This window comes from Marmota monax, unplaced genomic scaffold, assembly GCF_021218885.2.
Source record: "Marmota monax isolate L192 unplaced genomic scaffold, Marmota_monax_Labrador192_F-V1.1 WCK01_AAM20220418_F8-fsc00163, whole genome shotgun sequence".
NCBI classification, from domain to species: domain Eukaryota; kingdom Metazoa; phylum Chordata; class Mammalia; order Rodentia; family Sciuridae; genus Marmota; species Marmota monax.
This window is the reverse complement of record NW_026693660.1, coordinates 1,470,614-1,493,986: the sequence shown is the minus strand read 5'-3', so window position 1 is coordinate 1,493,986 and position 23,373 is coordinate 1,470,614. Positions and strand designations below refer to the sequence as shown.

At 34.9% G+C, this 23,373-nt stretch overlaps 1 protein-coding gene across 1 annotated transcript in view; it reads left to right on the top strand.

The window, feature by feature from the left end:
- Positions 1-23,373, top strand: part of Kdm5a (lysine demethylase 5A) — a 97,151-nt gene that overhangs the window by 32,464 nt on the left and 41,314 nt on the right. Inside the window, exons 10-14 of the mRNA XM_046459905.2 lie at positions 64-222; positions 4,062-4,243; positions 5,767-5,929; positions 7,227-7,346; positions 11,006-11,200. Coding sequence (XP_046315861.1) covers positions 64-222; positions 4,062-4,243; positions 5,767-5,929; positions 7,227-7,346; positions 11,006-11,200 — 819 coding nt within the window. The remainder of the gene's footprint in view (positions 1-63; positions 223-4,061; positions 4,244-5,766; positions 5,930-7,226; positions 7,347-11,005; positions 11,201-23,373) is intronic.

The window sequence follows — 23,373 nt, the reverse complement described above, 5'->3', positions numbered from 1 at the left end:
ATGTTATAGTAGATTTATAGTTACAGTGGGTTAATAATCTTTTAACTTTGTTTTCTTTTGTAGATGGTTCCTACAGAACTAGTAGAAAAGGAATTCTGGCGTCTGGTCAGCAGCATTGAAGAAGATGTTATTGTAGAGTATGGGGCTGATATCTCCTCAAAAGACTTTGGAAGTGGATTTCCTGTGAAGGATGGTCGGAGAAAGATGTTACCAGAAGAAGAGGTATAAATAGTATTGTCTAAACTTGTGCTTTGCCCCAAACTGATTTAGTTTTTTCATAGAAAACTACTCCTCTTTAATTTTTTTTTTAAAGGTAAAATCAAAGTATCCACGAATTTCCCCAGCCTTCTGGGACAACTCTTTCTTTCTTTGGATTTATTTGTTCTAATTAGGTGTATATGAATGCATTTTAATTCATTGTACATAAATGGAGCACAACTTTTTCTCTGAATGTACATGATGTAGCATCACACCATATGTGCAGTCATACATGTACCTAAGGTAATGGATGGCCATCTTGTTCCGTCATCTTTCCTGCCCCCAAGCCCCACCCCTTCTCTAATTTTAAGGGACATATTCTTTAAAAATATTAAGTATGTAGGATTTATATTTTTTTATTATTTATTTTTGAATGTTAATCATAGTTTTAAAAACAATGAATTTAAAATATCTTTAAAAACTATATAATTCTTCATTTCAAAATAATTAGCTTAAAGTTTTTTTTTTTTTTTTTTTTTTTTTTTAAAGATAGAGTGAGAGAGGGAGGGAGAGAGAGAGAGAGAGAGAATTTTTTTTTTTTTTTTTAATATTTATTTTTCAGTTTTCGGCGGACACAACATCTTTGTATGTGGTGCTGAGGATCGAACCCGGGCCGCACGCATGCCAGGCGAGCGCACTACCGCTTGAGCCACATCCCCAGCCCCTAGCTTAAAGTTTTAACTGTGCTGAAAATTTGCCTAGCTTTTTCTGTTGTAAAAACTAGAAAGTTATTTATAATTTTTAAAAAATTACATTTATTGATGGGTCCTGAAATGTTTCTTTCTATATCCAGGCAAGTTGTTTTTCAATCTAGATATTTAAATTGTAATATATAGGGAAGTCCTGTCACAGAGATATGTAAAACTGAATTGAGGTGATCATTCATTTTTCTTTATTTTGGTCCTTGCCACTTTTTCTTTCCCTTTATAATTGGTAGTAGTTTAAGAATTTTATCTCTTGTTGAAAGAATGTACTGCTGGATGCAGTGATGCACACCTGTAATCCTGTTTACTTGGGAGGCTGAGGCAGAAGGATTGCAAGTCCGAGGCCAGCTTTAGCTTCTTATCAAGAACCTGTCTCAAAATAAAAAGGGTCAGGGGTGTAACTCAGTAGTAGAGTGCCCTGAGTTCAATCCGCAGTACATGGGGGTGGGAAGAATGTACTTAGGCTGGGTATGTTAGTACACACTTACAATCCCAGCTACTCAGGAGGCTAATGCAGGAGCTAAGAGGATCTCAAGTTCAAGGCCAGCCTGGGTTAATTTGCATGACTGTCTCAAAATGAAATTAAAAAGCTGGGGATGTAGTTCAGTTATAGAACACTTATCTAGCATATGAGGCCCTGGATGCAAGTCTTAGAACTGCCCCTTCTCTCCCCCCAAAAAGTGTTTAATCACTCCAGAATCAAAATGTGGCAACAAATGTGAAGTATTTTCTACCAAGAAAAATCATTAGAGACTTAGTGCCCAAGGTTTTTATTGGTAGCTAGTGACATAAGCACCCTTTCTTTGCCAAGCATGTGCCGAAATTACAGATTACCAGAAGGAAGAAATGCCAGCATGCTGCATAAACCATATTGTACAAACAGTCTGGGCACTGTGAGCCATTTTTGAATCTTTTAGGAAAAGTTCTATATTAGTGTAGAAGACTGTTGGGAATTTACCATGGAACTCTACTTTTGTTTATGTTTGAAATTTTCCTACTGAGTAAAGGATGAAATCTGAGCTTTTTAGTCCAAAATTTAAGATCAATCCTTCTTTCTAGTCTTATTTTCTATATTTCTAAGTATTAGTCTTTCACTTTGCCCCTTCACCAGCCAGATTAGTATATTCTCTCTCTCTGTAATTTACTTTTACATTCCTGTAGCTCTGCCTCCTAGAATGTTTCTTGAAATCTTTTTTGTTGTCTTTGGTGCCATGGCTTGAACCCAGGGACTCATACATGATTAATATGTGCTGTATCACTGAACAATTGCTTTAATCCTATCACTTTAATCTCTGTCTATATCTTAGCTATCCTTGAAAGCTCAACTCAGGTTCTTCCTTTTCCGTGATGTTTTCTTAGTAATTCAAATTCATGATGACTACTATTTTATTGTCCCCCGAAGAGCTATATAATTTACCCTTATGTCTACATTTGGAATTTAATATATATTGCCTTGACCTGTAACTTTTTTATATGTAGACCTCATGTCTTTAACTAGATTATTTTTTTCAGCCAACCAGGTGTCTAACTAACCAACCCCCCCCCCCCAAAAAAGAAAAAAAGAAATCGAGTAGTCGAATAGTATCTGTTAATCCTTTTGTCTTTCATTCTTTTTTTCTTCTTCCTAATTTTAGCCTATTGGGTAGAAATTGTATCTCCCTGTTATATTTTTATTTTTGTGTAGCAGCAAGGGCTATATTCAAAGCATAAAGTGGACTGTTACATTTCCCCACTGCCAATTTTCTACATTCCATTTCTATGCTTCCTGCTGAAGGAGGGCGAAGTTGGGGGATCCTTGTTGTTCCTTTTCTTTTTTTTTTTTTACTCATGGGCACTTGACCACTGAGCCACATCCCCTGTCCTATTTTGTATTTTATTTAGAGATTGAGTTGCTTAGTGCCTTGCTGTTGTGAGGCTGGCTTTGGGCTTGCAATCCTCCTGCCTCAGCCTCCTAAGCCACTGGGATTACAGGTGTGTGCCACCATGCCTGACTTGTTATTTCTTATTGGAGTTCCTAGTTAACTTGATTATTCTGTCCTTCATGACTCTTAACTACACTTTGTAGTTTCTTTGTGCTGTATTATGAGTCATTTCCTCAAATCTTGTTTTCTCATTAACAAATTCTCTCTTTAGCTTTTTCATTGGCTATTTAAGAGTTTTAGTGAGACCCTGTCTCAAAATAAAAAGAAAAGGTCAGAGGATAAAGTGCCTCAATAATAACAACAACATCATCTCATCTCTGCCTTTGCATTCAATATTTTGTCACATACCATGCTTTCTCTGGAAAGCTCACACATTGCTGTAAGGATTTTAGTGAAAAAAGCAAATATCATTTTATAATTATTATGAAAATGCTTTGACATCATGGATCCTGTCATCCTCACTGTTGAGAATTGCTCAGCATAAGGTTGATAAGCACTCTAAGTCTCTATTTGCAGGGGTTAGTGTTTGAAACTCAGTTATGCATTTATGTCCCATTAGAAACCCCAAGAAACTCTGAGAGTAGCTTTCTTTTCCATTCTGGCATTGTTTCACCTGGTTTTAAAACTAGGAATTCCCCCACCCCCCCTTTTTTTTTTTTTTTTCAAATTTAACCATGAATCAAGTTTCTTTATTACTGTTATAATTCATCTAATATTTATAGATGAGTCTATAGTGACGGATGATGGTGGTGACTTTCTACATCATATTGGCCTTCAGTTTTTGTCACAAATTCTTGATTATGTATCTTATGTTTTGTCTTCACACTGTATCTAGCATCATTCAATACATATAATATAAACATTTGGGAACTTACGTTGCTGGAGATAAAGTAGAAATATAGTAGTGATCTATAAAAATGGATCTTACACTATTTTAATGGCAGACTGAATCTTTACTCATATTTTTAAACAAGGTATCTGAAATAAAGGGAAATCTAAATAGTACCTAAAAAGGAGACAGGATTAAATATATAGCTAGATTAATTACAGGTATTAGATAACAGCATAGATTTTTTGGTAGATATTATAAAATACTTTCTCTTGGAAAGATTCTCTTGAGATTTCTATTGAGCTTTTGTCATTTCTGATTTTTCATTTAACTTTTTTCTTTTTTAAGGAATATGCACTTTGTGGTTGGAATTTGAATAACATGCCCGTCCTGGAGCAATCTGTTCTTGCACATATTAATGTGGACATTTCTGGTATGAAGGTGCCATGGCTCTATGTAGGAATGTGTTTCTCTTCTTTTTGCTGGCACATTGAAGATCATTGGAGTTATTCCATTAACTACTTGCACTGGTATGTATGGTCTTCAGTATAGCATATGTACTTAGTGATTTTTTTTTTTTTGAGGCAGGAATGTGCTAGGGATCAAATCCAGGGCCTTGCACAAGCTGAGCACATGTTCTACCATTCAACTATATCTCAAGCCCTGATAATTATTATTTTTTAAAGATTTAATAATAGTAGTTAATATATTAGGGAAAACTCACTTCGAAAGTATTTTCTATCCAAAAGTAGGATAGCATATTGGGTAGGAAAGGGGAGGTGCCTCAGGTTGTCCCCTTGTAAAGTATGTGCACATAGTTTAATCTAAAGTTGTAGCTGAAATGATGGTTATTTGGTATACATGAAAATTACTGATATCTTTTTTTTTTTTTTGGTGGTGCTGGAGATCAAACCCAGGACCTAGTACATGCTAGGCAAGTCCCATATCTCTGAGCTATATCACCAACCCAGTTTTAGTATATCTTGATAGGCAAAATATGGTGTTTAAAAGCTCAAATATAAAGTTCAAATATAATTTGAAGATATGACTAACCTTTAGTAGTTGAAATATTCAAATAATGGTTTTCTTTACAGTAACATTTTCCTTCAAATTGCCCAAGTTACATGTGCAGTCATTCAATTGATTTGATGAATTTTTTTTGTATCTCACAGCTTTTATTTATTTACCTAGTTTCTTACCTACTATTTTGATATCTTAACTATGTGATATTTTTGTCTTCACTTAGAAGATAGTACTTAGATCACAGAATACAGTGGAAAACTAGTGATTTTCTTATTCCATTTCTGTGCTGTATAGTGTGATAACTGCTGGCCACATGTGGCTACTTAAATTAATTAAGAGTAAGTAAAATTAAGAATTTATTTTCTTAATTGCAGTAGCTACTTTTTTGTGCTCTATGATCATATGACTAGGGGTCACTGTATTGGCTATCACAAACAAAATATTTTTATCATCTCAGTAAGTTTTATGGGGGAGAGTAGTGGTCTAGGGTTTCAGTGATGCCAAGTTTTTGGTCCATAAGAATTATGGACAACTATATTCAAGGTTTCAACAATTCCTAATCTTGGCTTTTTCTTTGGACAACAAAATTAAAGAAATACCTAGAAATAAATTAAACTTATAGGTATTCTAGAAGCCATTGACTTTTTATTTTGATCATTGTGGGGAGAATAGGAATGTACAGTGGACTAGTGATTTGAGATAGCTCGTCAGTATCATTTAGAACAGTGGTTTTCATGTAGTGTCTTTCCTGTTCAAAGATACTATTACCGATCTCCCTTGAACAGTTCATGTACTTAGAGTTGTTCCTATAATAGTGGTGATAGGAGGTAGTGCACCTGCCTATTCATATACTTGCACTACTTCCTATTACAAATAATAGAACATATTTGTGAGGTGCTTGTCAGGATTCAGGGCTTTAATCTGGCCATGGAATGAGACATAGTTGATCATAATTTAGTGGGTTGATTCAGAGGCCCTGACTTCCTGAGAGCTATGCTCTACCTGGCTAACAAGTTATTTCATTTGCTAGGGGGGAGCCAAAGACATGGTATGGTGTGCCATCTCATGCTGCAGAACAACTAGAGGAGGTGATGAGGGAGTTGGCACCTGAGTTATTTGAATCCCAGCCTGATCTCCTACATCAGTTAGTCACCATCATGAACCCCAATGTGCTAATGGAACATGGTGTACCTGTGAGTTTTTGTATCTCCCTTCAGTATTTTTAAAGTTATTTTAGCTCTTGATTGGATAGAATCACATTTGTTTTGTACCTGGAAGTGAAAGATTCTGTTGTTTTCTAGCTAAATTAGGGAACAACTTATTTGAGTAAGAAGGAATATGTTTTATTTTTATTTTTAATTTTTTTGTGGTGCTTGGGATTGAACCTAAGGCCTCATGTGCTAGGCCACCACTGAACTTCATCTTCAACCCAGTAGGAAAATTTTAAGATATGAATCATACTTTATATATACCTACTTATTCAAACAGCCTTCTGTTTCAGCAAACCATTTTTTCCTGGTTTGAACAAAAATCTTATTTTTTCTTATTATCCCTGTTTAACTAGGATATAGGTATTTGAAGTGTTAGCTCTAGTGACTAATTCTTATCCTTGTTTTTTTTATATAAAGATTTTTTAAAATATTTATTTTTTAGATGTAGTTGTCAATACCTTTTTAATTAATTAATTTATTTTTTATGTGGTGCTAAGGATTGAACCCAGGGCCTTGTATGCACTAGGCTAACACTCTACTGCTGAGCAACAACCCCAGCGCTATTATGTAAAGATTTAACAGCTTTTAATACGTGAGATAATGAAGTAAAAATATATTCTAAATAGTTTTTCTCCTTTAAACTTGTTTTGAAAAATGATTATCAACTTACTAAAACCTGAAAAAATATAAATTAAATGTTAGTTACATAAAATTAAATATTTGTTATAACTTTAATGAGAAAAGTAGACTAACATTTATAGTGTTACTTTGTCCCTAAAGAGTAAATTTCTAATTGAATCTGTAACTTTTCAAGATACCCATAGTACTGTAAAACAAAGTAAGATTCAGGAAGACTAATTTGGGGCTTATTTTATAATGTATAAGTTAATCAGTTTCCCAAAACTTATCTCAAGGTAGTAGAAAATTTCATGCTTTCATGGTATTTATAATAGATGAATTAAAAAATTTCTATTAATTATAAAAAAATTATTATGTTAGAAGACTAGTCATTCAGTGAGTAACATTTTCAGTTTCTTTTGGTTGCTAATTGTTATAAATTATAATGTATTATCAGTGACTGTTTTAAGAAGGTAGAATTCTAGTTCTTTCTTAAACTCTAATTTTATTTCTGATATGCCTTAAGATAATGCTTTATTATTTTTAGGTTAGAAAGTGCTTCTGGATCTATGTGACTGATAAAATCTGTCTTCTTTTTGTTGTTTTATTTATTTATTTATTTTTTTTCATTTTTGTATTCCTGTTCTCAATTTGCATTTAGGTGTACAGGACCAATCAGTGTGCTGGCGAGTTTGTTGTGACATTTCCTCGTGCCTATCACTCTGGATTTAACCAGGGCTACAACTTTGCTGAAGCTGTGAACTTCTGTACTGCTGACTGGGTCTGTTCTATAGCAAGTGGCTGTTGTACGTCCACTAACACCCCTATAAAATGTAGCTTAGTTGTCATATTTGCTTAACTGGGTTCTGAGTAAGGTCTATGAATATTTCAGTAGAAACTGTAGTGGCTCTTGTAATTTAGAAAGTTAAAAGTAGAGAGTCTATCACATTATTTGGAAGATTTTATGATTTTTTACTTCTCCTCTGTTCACTATTTTCCCCCATTCTGTTGAACTTTAAATGGACAGTCTGAGCCCTTTTTGAGGGAGTATATGGTTCCTTTAGACTTTGCTTTATCTGAGCACTTTGGAATCTTAAAATGAGTAAAGGACAATGTCAGTGATTGTTGCTCTGCTTTTGTATGAGGTAGATATCAAAACATAATTAGTTATGGTTACATTATATCAATTGGGAAAAGACTGCATATTTATAATATTCACTCCCTGACTTCATTTTTCTTTTAGTAATGCTGTTTTTGATGCCTTTCAATGTTATGGGGAAAATTATTAAGTAATAGTGGATCTTATATTTTCTGTAGGTACCTTAATTTATTAAATTACATGATTAACCATAGAGAATTTTTGTTTTCTTGGCTAATGAATAAGATGAAATAAGAGCAGTCTTGTCTTATTTATTTTAATTTCTTTCCTTTTTGTGGGTAGAGGGTACTGGGAATTGTGCTCAGGGCATTCAATCACTGAGCCATATCCCCAGCCCTTTTTTGTATTATATTTAGAGACAGGGTCTCACTGAGTTGCTTAGCACCTTGGCTGCTGGGATTACAGGTGTGTGACACCATGCCTGGCTTTAATTTGGTTTTGAGACAGGGTCTTGCTCTGTTGCCCAGATTGTCCTCAATTTCTGGGCTCAATCTAGCTTCAGCCTCCAGAGTACCTAGGACTGTACGTGTGTACATCATGCCTACCTTGTGAACAGTTGTATTTAAGTTCAGTAATTTTAAACTTCTTTTTGTGCTTTGGAAACAGCATAATTTAGCATGAACAAGACTAAGTTTAGGTTTTGCCTTGAGCTTGAGCTTTATTTTAAAAAATTCAGCTAATATTGCCTGTTTTTTATTCACCTGGTACTTGGCTAGGTGTATGGTAGGAAGCAGGATGGTTTAAGAGTTAGGGATTGTTTCTGCCTTTAACATGCTTACTGTAACTGAATTTGATCTTGAGTAGCTCTTGATTTCACTAGGCCTAAGTTTTTTACCTGATATGTAATGTGCTAATAAATTCATTGAATAATCTCAAGCAGGTCAAATGTTGTGGGTGAGGGTCCTTGATACTCTTTAGAAGAAGATAGTGATATAATGAAAAGTTAAAATAGCTTTATCTCTGGAATAAGGCAGTGAGACTAATTTTTATAAGCTGCAATTCTATTTTATGTGAATTCCTTATAATAATTAAGAACTGAAATCTCCAGTTTTAATTTTTTAATTTTTGTTTTTTTCTGTACTGGGGATTGAGCCCAAGGCCTTATGCATGGTAGGCAAGCACTCTACCACTGAGCTACATCCCCAGTCTTCATAGTTTGTTTTTTTTCCCTATTTGCTCTTGTATTTTAGCTGTGTGAGAAATGTTTAAAAAGTAAACATTTAAGAATGAAGACATGAAAGAGTTGTTTTTAATAGACAATATGACTCCTAATCATACATTAAAAATACATATTTTTGGAAGTGATCGTTTCTTTGAAAAGCATGCCTGATTCAGAGATAACCTCATGCTCTTTGAGTTCCCTGATTCCTCTCTGCCTTTCTCAAAAAGGAGGTGAATTTGAAAAGGTTTTTAAAGGTTCTTTTTCTTATTTTCTTTCTTTTATATTATAGTTTTAAAATACAAACAGAACAATTTTTAGCCATAAGAAAGAAGTTGAAGTTAGAGTGGGTACACAGGTGCATGGTGCAGTGTGTGGCTCGTATCATAATTTGATTTATAGCTTGATCATTGTAGAAATTTGCAGAAATTACCTTAAAGAGTGTATTTTTTGTTGTTGTGGTTCTTTGTTTTGTGGTGCTGGGGTTCTAACCCAGATCCTCCAGCATGTTAAGGCCACGCTTTTCTGCTGAGCTATAAACTTAGTATTTGATTTATGAAAATTGTTCTTTTAGCCATTTATTTCATTATTATGGAAACAAAGTATTTAATCTCATTATTTCACTTTCTTGAATTTTCCTTCTGCTAGGCTGGTCGTTTTTAAAAGGATTTCTAGAAATGCAAAAATTTAAACTATCGTTTTTTGGTTTTTTTTCTTACAAAAATATAAAAAGTTAGTGTGGAATGCTTTAGTAGTACTTACCCCCTTTTTCTTTCCATTTCTCTTTTTTTCTTCTAATTGCATCTGTTCTTTTGTTCTAGGGCATCTAATCCTTTATGGCCTGAAATTTTACAATTCTTTACTTATTTTTACAATACTTTAATTTTCTTTTTTTTTTTTTTTTTTTTTTTTTTTTTAGAGAGAGAGAGAGAGAATTTTAATATTTATTTTTTAGTTTTCGGTGGACACAACATCTTTGTTTGTATGTGGTGCTGAGGATCGAACCCGGGCTGCACGCATGCCAGGCAAGCGCGCTACGGCTTGAGCCACATCCCCAGCCCCCTTTAATTTTCTTATCAGAGTAGCCATGTTACACTGGTCTAATAGAGTTTGCTGCTTCATTTATATGCCAAGGAACCCTGCTTCTTTTTTTAACTTTATTTTTTATTAGTTCTAATCAGTTATATATGACAGCAGAAAGCTTTTCAATTCATTACACACAAATGGAGCACAACTTTTTATTTTTCTGGTTGAACACGATGTAGAATCACACCACGTGTGCAGTCATACATGTACCTAGGATAATGATGTTTGTCTCATTCCACAATCTTTCTTACCCGCATACCCCCTCCATTTCCCTCCCTCCCCTTGGCCCAAAGTTCCCCCCACCCCTGTACACCCCCCATTGTGGATCAGCATCCACTTACCAGAGAAAACATTTGGCCTTTGGTTTTTTGGGATTGGCTTACTTCGCTTAGCATGATATTCTCCAACTTCATCCATTTACCTGCAAATGCCATAATCTTATTCTCTTTTTATGCTGAGTGATATATTGTGTATATATACTACAGTTTTTTTATCCATTCATCTATTGAAGAACATCTAGGTTGGTTCTTCAGTTTAACTATGGTGAATTGTACAGCTATAAACATTGAAGTGACTGTGTCACTGTAGTATGCTGTTTTTAAGAAGAGTGGGATAGCTGGGTCTAATGGTGGTTCCATTCCAAGTTTTCTAAGGAACCTCTATACTGCTTTCCAGATTGGTTGTACCCATTTACATTCCCACCAGCAGTGTATGAGTGTGCCTTTTCATATCCTCATATCCTCATATCCTCGCTAACACTTACTGTTGTTTGGAACCCTGCTTCTTGATGTACACAATAAGAAGAAAATTAGCATGTTAGATCCAAAGTTTAGCATCTCAAATTATGGAAATTTTCTGTGGGATGGGCCTTTGAAATTCTAACTGGTTCATAGCATGCTTATTTATAATCCCCTCTTAGATGGGATTTTTATTCTGTCTTATTTATGTTAAAAAGGAAGATTTGAAGGATAAGTAATGGTTCCATACTGGAATATGTTATAAGTAAGTAATTAATTTGGAAATCTCTTGTTTTTAGTTGCCTATTGGACGTCAGTGTGTAAATCATTACCGCCGGCTAAGGCGTCATTGTGTCTTTTCACATGAGGAGCTCATTTTCAAGATGGCAGCAGATCCAGAATGCTTAGATGTGGGGCTGGCTGCTATGGTCTGCAAAGAATTGACTCTTATGACTGAAGAAGAAACACGTTTAAGGGAATCTGTTGTACAAATGGTGAGTTTCCTGAACACATCCCTTATAGTTTTTCTTTTTTTCTACATCTCTTGTATTTGATATTACTTATGGAATAAGAAAAAAACTGAACCTATGAAAAGAGTTCCCTTTAGGTGTTGAACACAGAAGTCACTAATTTTGAAAGATTTATATTTTTATCATCTCTAACTTTTTAAAATTAGAATTCTATCAGGTTGAATTCCTTAGGTATGTATTTATCTTTTTAAATTTTCTAAGCTGACTGTGGTGGTATATGCCTGTAATCCCAAATATTCATGAGGCTAAGGTAGGAGGATCACAGTTCAAGGTCAGCTGGGCAAGTTAGTGAGACCATGTCTCAAAATTTTAAAAAGGATTGGGAGTATAGTTCATTGATAAAGCACCCCTGGGTTCATGCCTAGTTATGCCCCAGCAAAATCCCACATATAGTGTTATTTTTTTAAACAAGAAAATTCATTCTTTTTCCTCTAGCCTTACATTTGATAAAAGTTACATTTTTAGTGATTACATTAATCTATCTTTCCTCCTTGTAAGTAATTTAGTAATTTAATGAATAGGGAAGACTGAAAAACCAAGGGTTCATCGCCTATCCTCCCCCCAACCCCCCAATACTGGTGATTGAAATGAGGGCCTCTTGCATGCTAGGTAAGTGTTCTACCACAGAGTTACATTCAGCCTTTTCTAGAAATTTTATTTTAAGACAGGATCTTATACTATATTGTGCAGGTTGACCTTAAAGTTGGGATCCTCTTGCCTCAGCTTACTGAGTATATAGAACTACAAGCATGTGCCACCATGCTTGACAAGGATTAAGATTTTGAATGCTTAGAATAAATTAAACATTTGAAACATTGAAATAAATGAGAAAAATATGTATCATCAGCCTCATATTGGCCCATTCTCCGTAATCTTTCCTAAATAGCTAGCGTCTGCTATGCTGTCTCCTCCCCCTGCCCTTTTAGTGTTGGGATCAAATTCAGGGCCTTGTACATGCTACGGAAGTGCTCAATCACTGAGCTGCATCCCAGCTCTCCCTCCTGCTTTTGTAACGTCACTCTTTCCTCTTTGCCTGATATTCTATCCCCACTTTAAAAACTGTTCTGTTGAGGTGTAATTGATATGCAGTAAGTTACATGTTTAATATATACAATTTGATAAAGTTTGATTCTCTCTATGCCCAAGAAACTGTTGCCACTGTCAATATCATGAATATAGGGCTGGAGTTGTAGCTTAGTGGTAGGATAGAGTGTTCGCCTTGCATGTGGAAGACACTGGGTTTGATCCTCAGCACAATATAAAAGTGAAATAAAGATATTATGTCTATCTACAACTAAAAAAATATTTTAAAAAAAGATTGTGAATGTATCTATCACCTCTAAAAGTTTCCTCATGTCCCTTTGTGTTCCTTTTCTCTTGCCTCATGCCATCCTACCCCAAACCCACTAATCTACTTTCTTTAGGTTTTTATTAGAGTTTAACTTAAATTGAATCACACAATTCCTACAATTTGTGGTTTTGTCTTGTGTTTTTTGTTTTTGTTTTTTTTTGAAATAGGGTCTCAATATGTTTCCTATACTGGTCTAGAACTTATTGGTGCAAATGATCCTCCAACCTCAGGCTTCCGAGTAACAGGGACTATAGGCATATGCCATGGTGCCCATTTATCTAGCTTCTCTCACTCTGCCTAATTCCTCTGCAATTCATTCATGTTGTTGCATATATATGTATATAGCTGAGTAGTTTTTCACTGAGTGGATGTACCACGAAGGTTATTCATTCACTTGTGAATATCCATTTGGATTGTTTCCAGATTTTGGCTGTTAATGTTTTAAACTGCTCTAGACATTTGGGTGCAAGATTTTGTATAGATATATGCTTTCATTTCTCTTGGACAAATAGTAAGAGTGGAATGGTTGAGTCACGTAGTATGTGTATGTTTTAATTTTTTTTTTTCCAAAAAACTGCCAAACCATAAAGTGATAGTACTATTTTACATTTCCACCAACAGTGTATGAGAGTTCCACTTGCCTTACATCCTCACTGATACTTGGTATGGTTAGTTTTTTTAACTTTAGACATTTTGATAGGTTTGTAGTGGTATTTCATTGTGATTTTAATTTTCATTTCCCTAATGTATAACGATGTTTATCATTTTTAAGTATACTTATTTGCATGTATGTATCTTTTGCTGAATTTATAATTAGGGTGTTTTATTATTGAATTTTTCAGAGTTCTTTATATATTCCAGATACACATTCTATGTCAGATATGTGATTTGAAAACATTTTCCTTTGGTCTGTACTTTGACCTTTTATTTTCTTTCTTTTTTTTTTTTTAATTTTTTATTGTTGGTTGTTCAAAACATTACAAATTTCTTGACATATCATATTCCACACTTTGATTCAAGTGGGTTATGAACTCCCACCTTCACCCCATACACAGATTGCAGAATCACATCAGTTACACATCCATTGATTTACATATTGCCATACTAGTGTCTGTTGTGCTCCGCTGCCTTTCCCCTCCTCCCCCCTCCCCCCTCCCCCCCCCCCACCCCCCTCCCCCCTCTCCCCTCCCCTCCCCTCCTCTCTCTCTACCCTCTCCACTGTATAACCCTGAGGGTCTCCTTCCATTTCCATGCAATTTCCCTTCTCCCTCCCTTTCCCTCCCACCTCTCATCCCTGTTAAATGTTAATCTTCTTCTCCTGCTCTTCGTCCCTACTCTGATCTTAGTTACTCTCCTTATATCAAAGAAGACATTTGGCATTTGTTTTTTAGGGATTGGCTAGCTTCACTTAGCATAATCTGCTCTAATGCCATCCATTTCCCTGCAAATTCTATGATTTTGTCATTTTTTAATGCAGAGTAATACTCCATTGTGTATAAATGCTACATTTTTTTTATCCATTCGTCTATTGAAGGGCATCTAGGTTGGTTCCACAGTCTTGCTATTGTGAATTGTGCTGCTATGAACATCGATGTAGCAGTGTCCCTGTAGCATGCTCTTTTTAGGTCTTTAGGGAATAGACCGAGAAGGGGAATAGCTGGGTCAAATGGTGGCTCCATTCCCAGCTTTCCAAGAAATCTCCATACTGCTTTCCAAATTGGCTGCACCAATCTCCAGTCCCACCAGCAATGTATAAGTGTACCCTTTTCCCCACATCCTCGCCAGCACTTGTTGTTGTTTGACTTCATAATGGCTGCCAATCTTACTGGAGTGAGATGGTATCTTAGGGTGGTTTTGATTTGCATTTCTCTGACAGCTAGAGATGTTGAGCATTTTTTCATGTACTTGTTGATTGACTGTATGTCCTCCTCTGAGAAGTGTCTGTTCAGGTCCTTGGCCCATTTATTGATTGGGTTGTTTGTTCTCTTATTGTCTAATTTTTTGAGTTCTTTGTATACTCTGGATATTAGGGCTCTATCCGAAGTGTGAGGAGTAAAGATTTGTTCCCAGGGTGTAGGCTTCCTATTTACCTCTCTTATTGTATCTTTTGCTGAGAAAAAACTTTTTAGTTTGAGTAAGTCCCATTTGTTGATTCTAGTTATTAACTTTTGTGCTATGGGTGTCCTATTGAGGAATTTGGAGCCCGACCCCACTGAATGTAGATCGTAGCCAACTTTTTCTTCTATCAGACGGCGTGTCTCTGATTTGATATCAAGCTCCTTGATCCATTTTGAATTCACTTTTGTGCATGGCGAGAGAAAGGGATTCAGTTTCATTTTATTGCATATGGATTTCCAGTTTTCCCAGCACCATTTGTTGAAGATGCTATCCTTCCTCCATTGCATGCTTTTAGCCCTTTATCAAATATAAGATAGTTGTAGTTTTGTGGATTGGTTTCTGTGTCCTCTATTCTGTACCATTGGTCCACCTGCCTGTTTTGGTACCAGTACCATGCTGTTTTTGTTACTATTGCTCTGTAGTATAGTTTGAAGTCTGGTATCGCTATACCGCCTGATTCACACTTCCTGCTTAGCATTGTTTTTGCTATTCTGGGTCTTTTATTTTTCCATATGAATTTCATGATTGCTTTCTCTATTTCTACAAGAAATGCCGTTGGGATTTTGATTGGCATTGCATTAAACCTATAGAGAACTTTTGGTAATATCGCCATTTTGATGATGTTAGTTCTGCCTATCCATGAACAGGGTATATTTTTCCATCTTCTAAGATCTTCTTCTATTTCTCTCTTTAGGGTTCTGTAGTTTTCATTGTATAAGTCTTTCACCTCTTTTGTTAGGTTGATTCCCAAGTATTTTATTTTTTTTGAAGATATTGTGAATGGAGTGGTTGTCCTCACTTCCATTTCAGAGGATTTGTCGCTGATATACAGGAATGCCTTTGATTTATGCGTGTTGATTTTATATCCTGCCACTTTGCTGATTTCATTTATTAGCTCTAATAGTTTCTTTGTAGAGCCTTTTGGGTCTGCTAGGTATAGAATCATATCATCTGCAAATAGTGATAATTTAAGTTCTTCTTTTCCTATTTTTATGCCTTTAATTTCTTTCGTCTGTCTAATTGCTCTGGCCAGTGTTTCGAGAACTATGTTGAACAGAAGTGGAGAGAGAGGGCATCCCTGTCTTGTTCCAGATTTTAGAGGGATTGCCTTCAGTTTTTCTCCATTCAGAATGATGCTAGCCTGAGGCTTAGCATAGATTGCTTTTACAATATTGAGGTATGTTCCTGTTATCCCTAGTTTTTCTAGAGTTTTGAACATAAAGGTATGCTGTACTTTGTTGAATGCTTTTTCCGCATCTATCGAGATGATCATATGGTTCTTATTTTTAAGTCTATTGATGTGGTGAATAACATTTATTGATTTCCGTATATTGAACCAGCCTTGCATCCCAGGGATGAATCCTACCTGATCATGGTGCACAATTTTTTTGATATGTTTTTGTATCCGATTCGCCAGAATTTTATTGAGGATTTTTGCATCTAGGTTCATTAGAGATATTGGTCTGTAGTTTTCTTTCTTTGAAGTGTCTTTGTCTGGTTTAGGTATCAGGGTGATGTTGGCCTCGTAGAATGAATTTGGAAGTTCTCCCTCTTTTTCTATTTCATGAAGTAGCTTGAAAAGTATTGGTATTAGTTCTTCTTTAAAGGTTTTGTAAAATTCTGCTGTATACCCATCCGGTCCTGGGCTTTTCTTAGTTGGTAGTCTTTTTATGGTTTCTTCTATTTCCTCAATTGATATTGGTCTGTTTAGGTTGTCTATATCCTCCTGACTCAATCTGGGCAGATCATATGACTTAAGAAATTTATCTATGCCTTCACTATCTTCTAATTTATTGGAGTATAAAGATTCAAAATAGTTTTTGATTATCTTCTGTATTTCTGAAGTGTCTGTTGTGATATTGCCTTTTTCATCCCGTATGCTAGTAATTTGAGTTCTCTCTCTTCTTCTCTTCGCTAGCATGGCTAAGGGTCTGTCGATTTTGTTTATTTTTTCAAAGAACCAACTTTTAGTTTTGTCAATTTTTTCAATTGTTTCTTTTGTTTCGATTTCATTAATTTCAGCTCTGATTTTAATTATTTCTTGCCTTCTACTTCTTTTGCTGTTGTTTTGCTCTTCTTTTTCAAGAATTTTGAGATGAAGTATGAGATCATTCATTTGTTGGTTTTTTCTTTTTTCAAGGAATGAACTCCAAGCAATGAATTTTCCTCTTAGAACTGCTTTCAATGTGTCCCATAGATTCCGATATGTTGTGTCTGTGTTTTCATTAATCTCTAAGAATTTTTTAATTTCCTCCTTGATGTCTTCTATAACCCATTGATCATTCAGTAACCTATTGTTCATTCTCCAAGTGATGTATGCTTTTTCCTTCCTTCTTTTATCGTTGATTTTCAGTTTCATTCCATTATGATCAGATAAGATGCATGGTATTATCTCTACTCCTTGACCTTTTATTTTCTTAATAGTATCTTTTTGAAGAAGAGGCATTGTTCATTTTTATGAAGTTTACCTTTGTTTTTCTTTTATGGGTTGGACATTTGGTTGTATCTAAAAAACCAACCCCCAAAACCCCAATCTTTGCCTAACCCAAAGTCACAAAGATTTTCTCCAATGTTTTCTAGAAGTTTTATAGTTTTAGCTTTCATATTAAGGAATTTGACTTATTTCAGTTTAGTTGCTTATGTGGAGCAAGGTATGGATCAAAGTTTATTTCCTTGTATACATCACTTATTCTTTCAAGTTCACTTAGTGTAGGATACTAATTTGAGATCTCCTTTTTTTAGAAGGATAGATATTTGATAGCCAAAACGAAAACAAAAACAAACAAACTGGTATGTTGTACAGACATTTTATTTTTTGACATACCTGAGATGCTTAACAATAGAAACTTGTTTTCCTTTGAATGAAATCAAGTTTTTTTGAAAGTAACACTTCAATTGGGGAAGTTTGTTTAATCAAAAAATTAAGAAGTTTGTATATCCAAATTTATTTCAAATGATGAATAATATATATTGTAAGATTTGAAGGATCTTGAGAGGATTGAGTATAGGTTTAAGCTAAGGGAAAATGATATAGTAATTTGGATCTGAAAAATAAAACTGATAGTTTCACTTTTTTTAATAGGCATATATGGGAAAATATCAATGAATCAAAATATAAAGCTGACATAGTAAAAATATTACCACAAAATATTCAAAGCTCATTATTTTAAGAATTTACGTTAGCTTAGAGAACTAAATGGCTAGATTTCTTTTTTCTAGTTGTTTGAATTACCTATGATAGAAATAAGAAAAACACAATATACAAGTTGATTTTTACAAAACTTTACTTTTTTGAAGATGTATGACAGTTTGCTTGGTAATTAATATTCCTACTTTAAAATATTCCCACTTTATAACTTTGTTCTTAAAATTTGATTTTATTGTACTTCTTTAAAAAAATATGAATTCCTTTTCTTTTTATGAGAGTCTTAATTTTGAAATTTAAATATATTGGGTATTGGGTTGAGACTCATCTTCTCACATTTCACATTTAACCTGAGGTTTTTTGTTTTTGTGTGTGTTTGTTTGGGTACTAGAGATTGAACCCAGCGATCCTTTGCCACTGAGCTATGTCCCTAGCTCTTTTTATTTTTTATTTTGGGACAGGGTTTCACGAAGTTGCCTAGGGCCTAAGGTGCTGAGCATGGCCTCAAACTTGGGTTCCTCCTGTTTCAGCCTTCCAAGTCTCTGGGATTATAGGCATGGCACTGCTGTGCCCAGCTAACCTGAGTTTTGATGGTGCGTTATTTTTTATTTTTTATGATAAATTGAATACATACCACATTTCCTGATCCTCTATCATATTATTTGTGACACTTTCATCAAATTTCTCTATAGACTCTTTTCCTTTAAATTTACCTTCCTCTTAAGCTTTGCTCCAGGTACTTCTGCCATTTCATTGCATTATGTATTATCTTGAGATACATGTTTTTCCTAACATTTGCTCTACTCTTTTCTCCAGACTCTTTGATCACCTTGCCTATCATTTTCCTCAAATTATCTCTTTTCTTATCTCTTCAGCTGCTAGTGTTTGCAGGGTTCAACCTTTGATCTTTTGTTTCCCCTTTTTTGCTACTTACTTTTCAAGGAATTGTCATCCATTAGGATTTGTTTTTGTTTTTGTTTTGGCACTGAGCATTGAATCCAGAGGCACTTAACCACTGAGCTACATCCCCAACCTGTTTTTTATTTTTTATTTTGAGACAGGATCTCGATAAGTTGCTGAGGTTGGCCTTGAATTTGTGATCCTCCTGCTGCAACCTCTTGAGTCAACAGAATTATAGGCGTGACCCACTTTGCCCACCTTTGTCCATTAGGATTTTAACTCTCTTTAAAGTATTAACTTGAGGTTTTAGTTTTTAACTTGTAATGTTTCCTCCTATTTTATGAAAACACAGGAATTGTTACTTTGAAAGAGGCAACATAAGCTAGGTGCAGTGTTGCATGTTTGTAATCCCAGCCACTTGGGAGACTAAGGCAGAAGAATCAGAGATTCAAAGTCAATATTATTAATTTAGGAAGACCCTATCTCAATTTTATTTATGTTTTGTCTATTTTTTCCAATTGTTTCTTTTGTTTTAATTTCATTGATTTCAGCTCTTGATTTTAATTATTTCTTGCCTCCTCCTGCTTTTGCTGTTGATTTATTCTTTTTTTTTCTAGGGCTTTGATATGTAGTGTGAGGTCATTTATTTGTTGACTTTTTCTTCTTTTAAGGAATGAACTCCATGCAGTGAATTTTCCTTACTACTGCTTTCATAGTGTCCCAGAGATTTCATATGTTATGTCTGTGTTCTCATTTACCTCTAAGAATTTTTTTAATCTCCTCCCTTATGTCTTCTGTATCCCATTGTTCATTCAGTAGCATATTGTTCAGTCTCCATGTGATGCAGAATTTTTTATTCTTTATTTTGTCATTGATTTCTAATTTCATTCCATTATGATCTGATAAAATGCATGGTAGTATCTCTACTCCTTTGTATTTGCTAAGAGTTGCCCTGTGGCATAGTATATGGTCGATTTTTGAGAAGGATCCATGTGCTGCTGAGAAGAAAGTGTATCCGCTTGATGCTGGTTGATATATTCTATATATGTCAGTTAAGTCTAAGTTATTAATTGTGTTATTGAGCTCTGTAGTTTCTTTATTCAACTTTTGTTTGGAAGATCTGTCCAGTAGTGAGATAGGTATGTTAAAGTCACCCAAGATTATTGTGTTGTGGTCAATTTGATTCTTTTTTTTTTTTTTAATTTTTTATTGTGGGTTGTTCAAAACATTACAAATTTCTTGACATATCATATTCCACACTTTGATTCAAGTGGGTTATGAACTCCCACCTTCACCCCATACACAGATTGCAGAATCACATCAGTTACACATCCATTGATTTACATATTGCCATACTAGTGTCTGTTGTGCTCCGCTGCCTTTCCCATCCTCCACCCTCCCCCTCAATTTGATTCTTGAACTTGAGAAGAGTTTGTTTAGTGAACATAGCTGCACCATTGTTTGGGGCATATATATTTATGATTGTTATGTCTTATTGGTGTATGGTTCCCTTGAGCAGTATGTAATGTCCATGTTTATCCCTTTTGATTAACTTTGACTTGAAGTCTACTTTATTTGATGAGTATGGAGACCCCTACTTGCTTCTGCAGTCCATGTGAGTGGTATGATTTTTCCCAACCTTTCACCTTCAGTCTGTGTATGTTTTTTCCTATCAAATAAGTCTCCTGTAAGCAGCATATTGTTGGATCTTTTTTAAATCCAGTCTGCTAGCCTATGTTTTTTGATTGGTGAGTTTAAGCCATTAACATTTAGGGTTACTATTGAGACATGGTTTGTATTTCCAGCCATATTTGTTTATTTTTGTTATTTAACTTGACATGGTTTTCCTCTTTGATTAGTTTTTCTTTCGGTGTACTACCTCCCTCTGCTGGTTTTCATTGTTGTTTTTCATTTCCTCTTCATGAAATATTTTGCCAAGGATATTTTGTAGTGCCAGTTTTCTAGCTGTAAATTTTTAACTTTTGTTTATTGTGGAAGGTTTTTATTTCATCTTCAAATCTGAAGCTTAGTTTTGCTGGATACAAGATTCTTAGTTGGAACCCATTATCTTTCAGAGTTTGAAATATGTTGTTCCAGGATCTTCTAGCTTTCAGGGTCTGTGTTGAAAAATCTGCCGTTGTCCTAATTGGTTTACCCCTATATGTAATCTGATTCCTTTCTCTTGTGGCTTTTAAAATTCTGTCCTTATTCTATATGTTGGGCATTTTCATTATAATGTGTCTTGGTGTGGATCTGTTTTGATTTTGCACATTCGGCATCCTGTAGGCTTCTTGGATTTGGGTTTCTGTTTCATTCTTTATGTCTGAAAAGTTTTCTGATATTATATCATTGAACAGATTGCTCATTCCTTTGGTTTGGATCTCTATGTCCTCCTCTATCCCAATAACTCTTAAATTTGGTCTTTTTATGCTATCCCATATTTCTTGGATGTTCTGCTCATGGTTTCTTATCATTTTCGCTCTGCTGTCTACGTTCTTTTCAAAATGATATACTTTGTCTTTGATGTATGATGTCCTGTCTTCTAAGTTGTCTAGTCTGCTGGTGATGCTCTCATTTGTGTTTTTAATTGTTTTATTATTTCTTTCATTTCAAGGATTTTTTTTATAACCACTATCTTCCTATAGAGGTGATCTTTTGCTTCCTTCTTGGATTTGTTTATGTAGCTCATTGTCAAAGTGATCTTTCACTGTCTGTATTTGTTGTCTAATGTTTTCTTTGAGATTCCAAAACATCTGAATCATGTAAATCCTGAAGTCTTTCTCTGTCATTTTTTCTGCTGTTTCTGTTAATTCTTCTAATGATGTGTTGTCTTGAATTGTTTGTGGTACTTATCTTTTCATATTGCTCAAGTTTCTTTCCTGCTCTGTGGGACTGGTGTGTTATTGTTTTTACCCTATAGATTTGTAGTGCTCTTGTATAGTTCCAAGATCCCTCCTCTGTGGGGAAGGACAATGTTGACAGTTGCCAATATCAACAATACATCACCTGTTCAGTCGCAGATCTGCGCTGGTAGCCATGCCCACCAAAAGATGGCGAGAAAGGTTTTCCAAGATGGAGTCGCGGGTGTGCTGAAACTGCAGGCTTTGGGACTGGAGTCTCGGAAGACCCTGTCTCAAAATAAAAAATAAAAAGTGCTAGGAATGTAGCTCAGTGGTAGAGCACTCTTGGGTTCAGTCCCTAGTACCACACCAGAAAAAAAGAAAAAGAGACCATGTACCCATCATTTGTAGTCTCTTCCTACATGATAATTACTGGGGATTGGACCCAAGGGTGCTTTATCACTGGTTTATATCCCCAGCCCTTTTTATTTTACTTTATTTTTTGATACGGAGTCTGGCTAAGTTTACGTTGCCCAGGCTTGCCTCAGACTTGCAATCCTTCTTCCTCAGCTTCCTGAGTTGCTGAGTTTATGGATGTGCTCTGCCATGCTTGGCCCATATACTTATTGTTGCATATAGTTGTCATCTCACTTTTCTCACCTGAAAATACTATATCTCCACTGCTTGCACCCTTTTACAAACTATTTTCTTTTCTTAATTGTGCACTAAGTGCCAGGATCATGATATAAAAAAGTTGGTATAGATTTGACTCGTCCATTTCATCGTCTTTAAGAGATAACTTTTTGTTTTTTTTAAATACTTTTTTAGTTGTTGATGGACCTTCATTTTATTTATTTATATGTGGTGCTGAGAATCGAACCCAGTACCTCACACATGCTAGGCAAGCACTCTACCACTGAGCCATGACCCCAGCCCTCTCTTATTTAAGGTTTTTTTGGTTGGTGTTGCTTTGACAGTGTCTCTTATCACTCTCCTCACCCCTCTTTTTTCTTATTGCTATGCCATCCTGGTTCAATTCCATAAATTTCTCATCTGGATTATTCATAGTAGCCTTTTAATTAGTATCTCTGTCTTGCTTCTTCTCTCTTTTTGTTCCTGATAATTTATGATTTTTCAAAACATTCTCAGGAATGTGTAAGTTTTGGAGTATGTTAGAATATATTTCAAGAAAAAATTGTTTGTTAGAAAATTTGGAGAAATGGGGGTTAGGAAGATACATGGGGTTCTTTACTACATAACTTATCTGGTCCCTTAATATCCTTGTGCTAACAGTTTATCTCTAAAGTGTTAGGGACATAATCTATAGCATTATCCAAAAAAGAATTTGGCATTTAGGGTATCTTTTAGGATTAGTAGTCCTTGGAGTATACACTTTGTGTATACACTTTGCCAAATGGCGTAGAATTTTTTGAAGCAGCCAGAAATCTTATTAGTTGCCAAATTATCAGGTTTCAGTCTTGTTTAAATGAAAATAAAAATTGCTCTTATAGCAAAATTGGGTTTACAAGTGCTTTTCTCAAATAAGCAGAAACCATAAAGGGAACTCTTGTGTAATAAATGCAAGTGTTTGTATAATACACTTCATATGCTGTTACTTTCTATTTGATTTAACTTTTTTCTGTTGACATCTTGTTGAAGTATTTTGATTTTTATAATTTGGTAATTTTATACTTCTTTGTCCTGCATATGTTTGTACACATCACTGTTATTTTCAGGTTACTAATTTATTTGGTTCAAGTTACTGGAGCAGTAATTTAAAAAA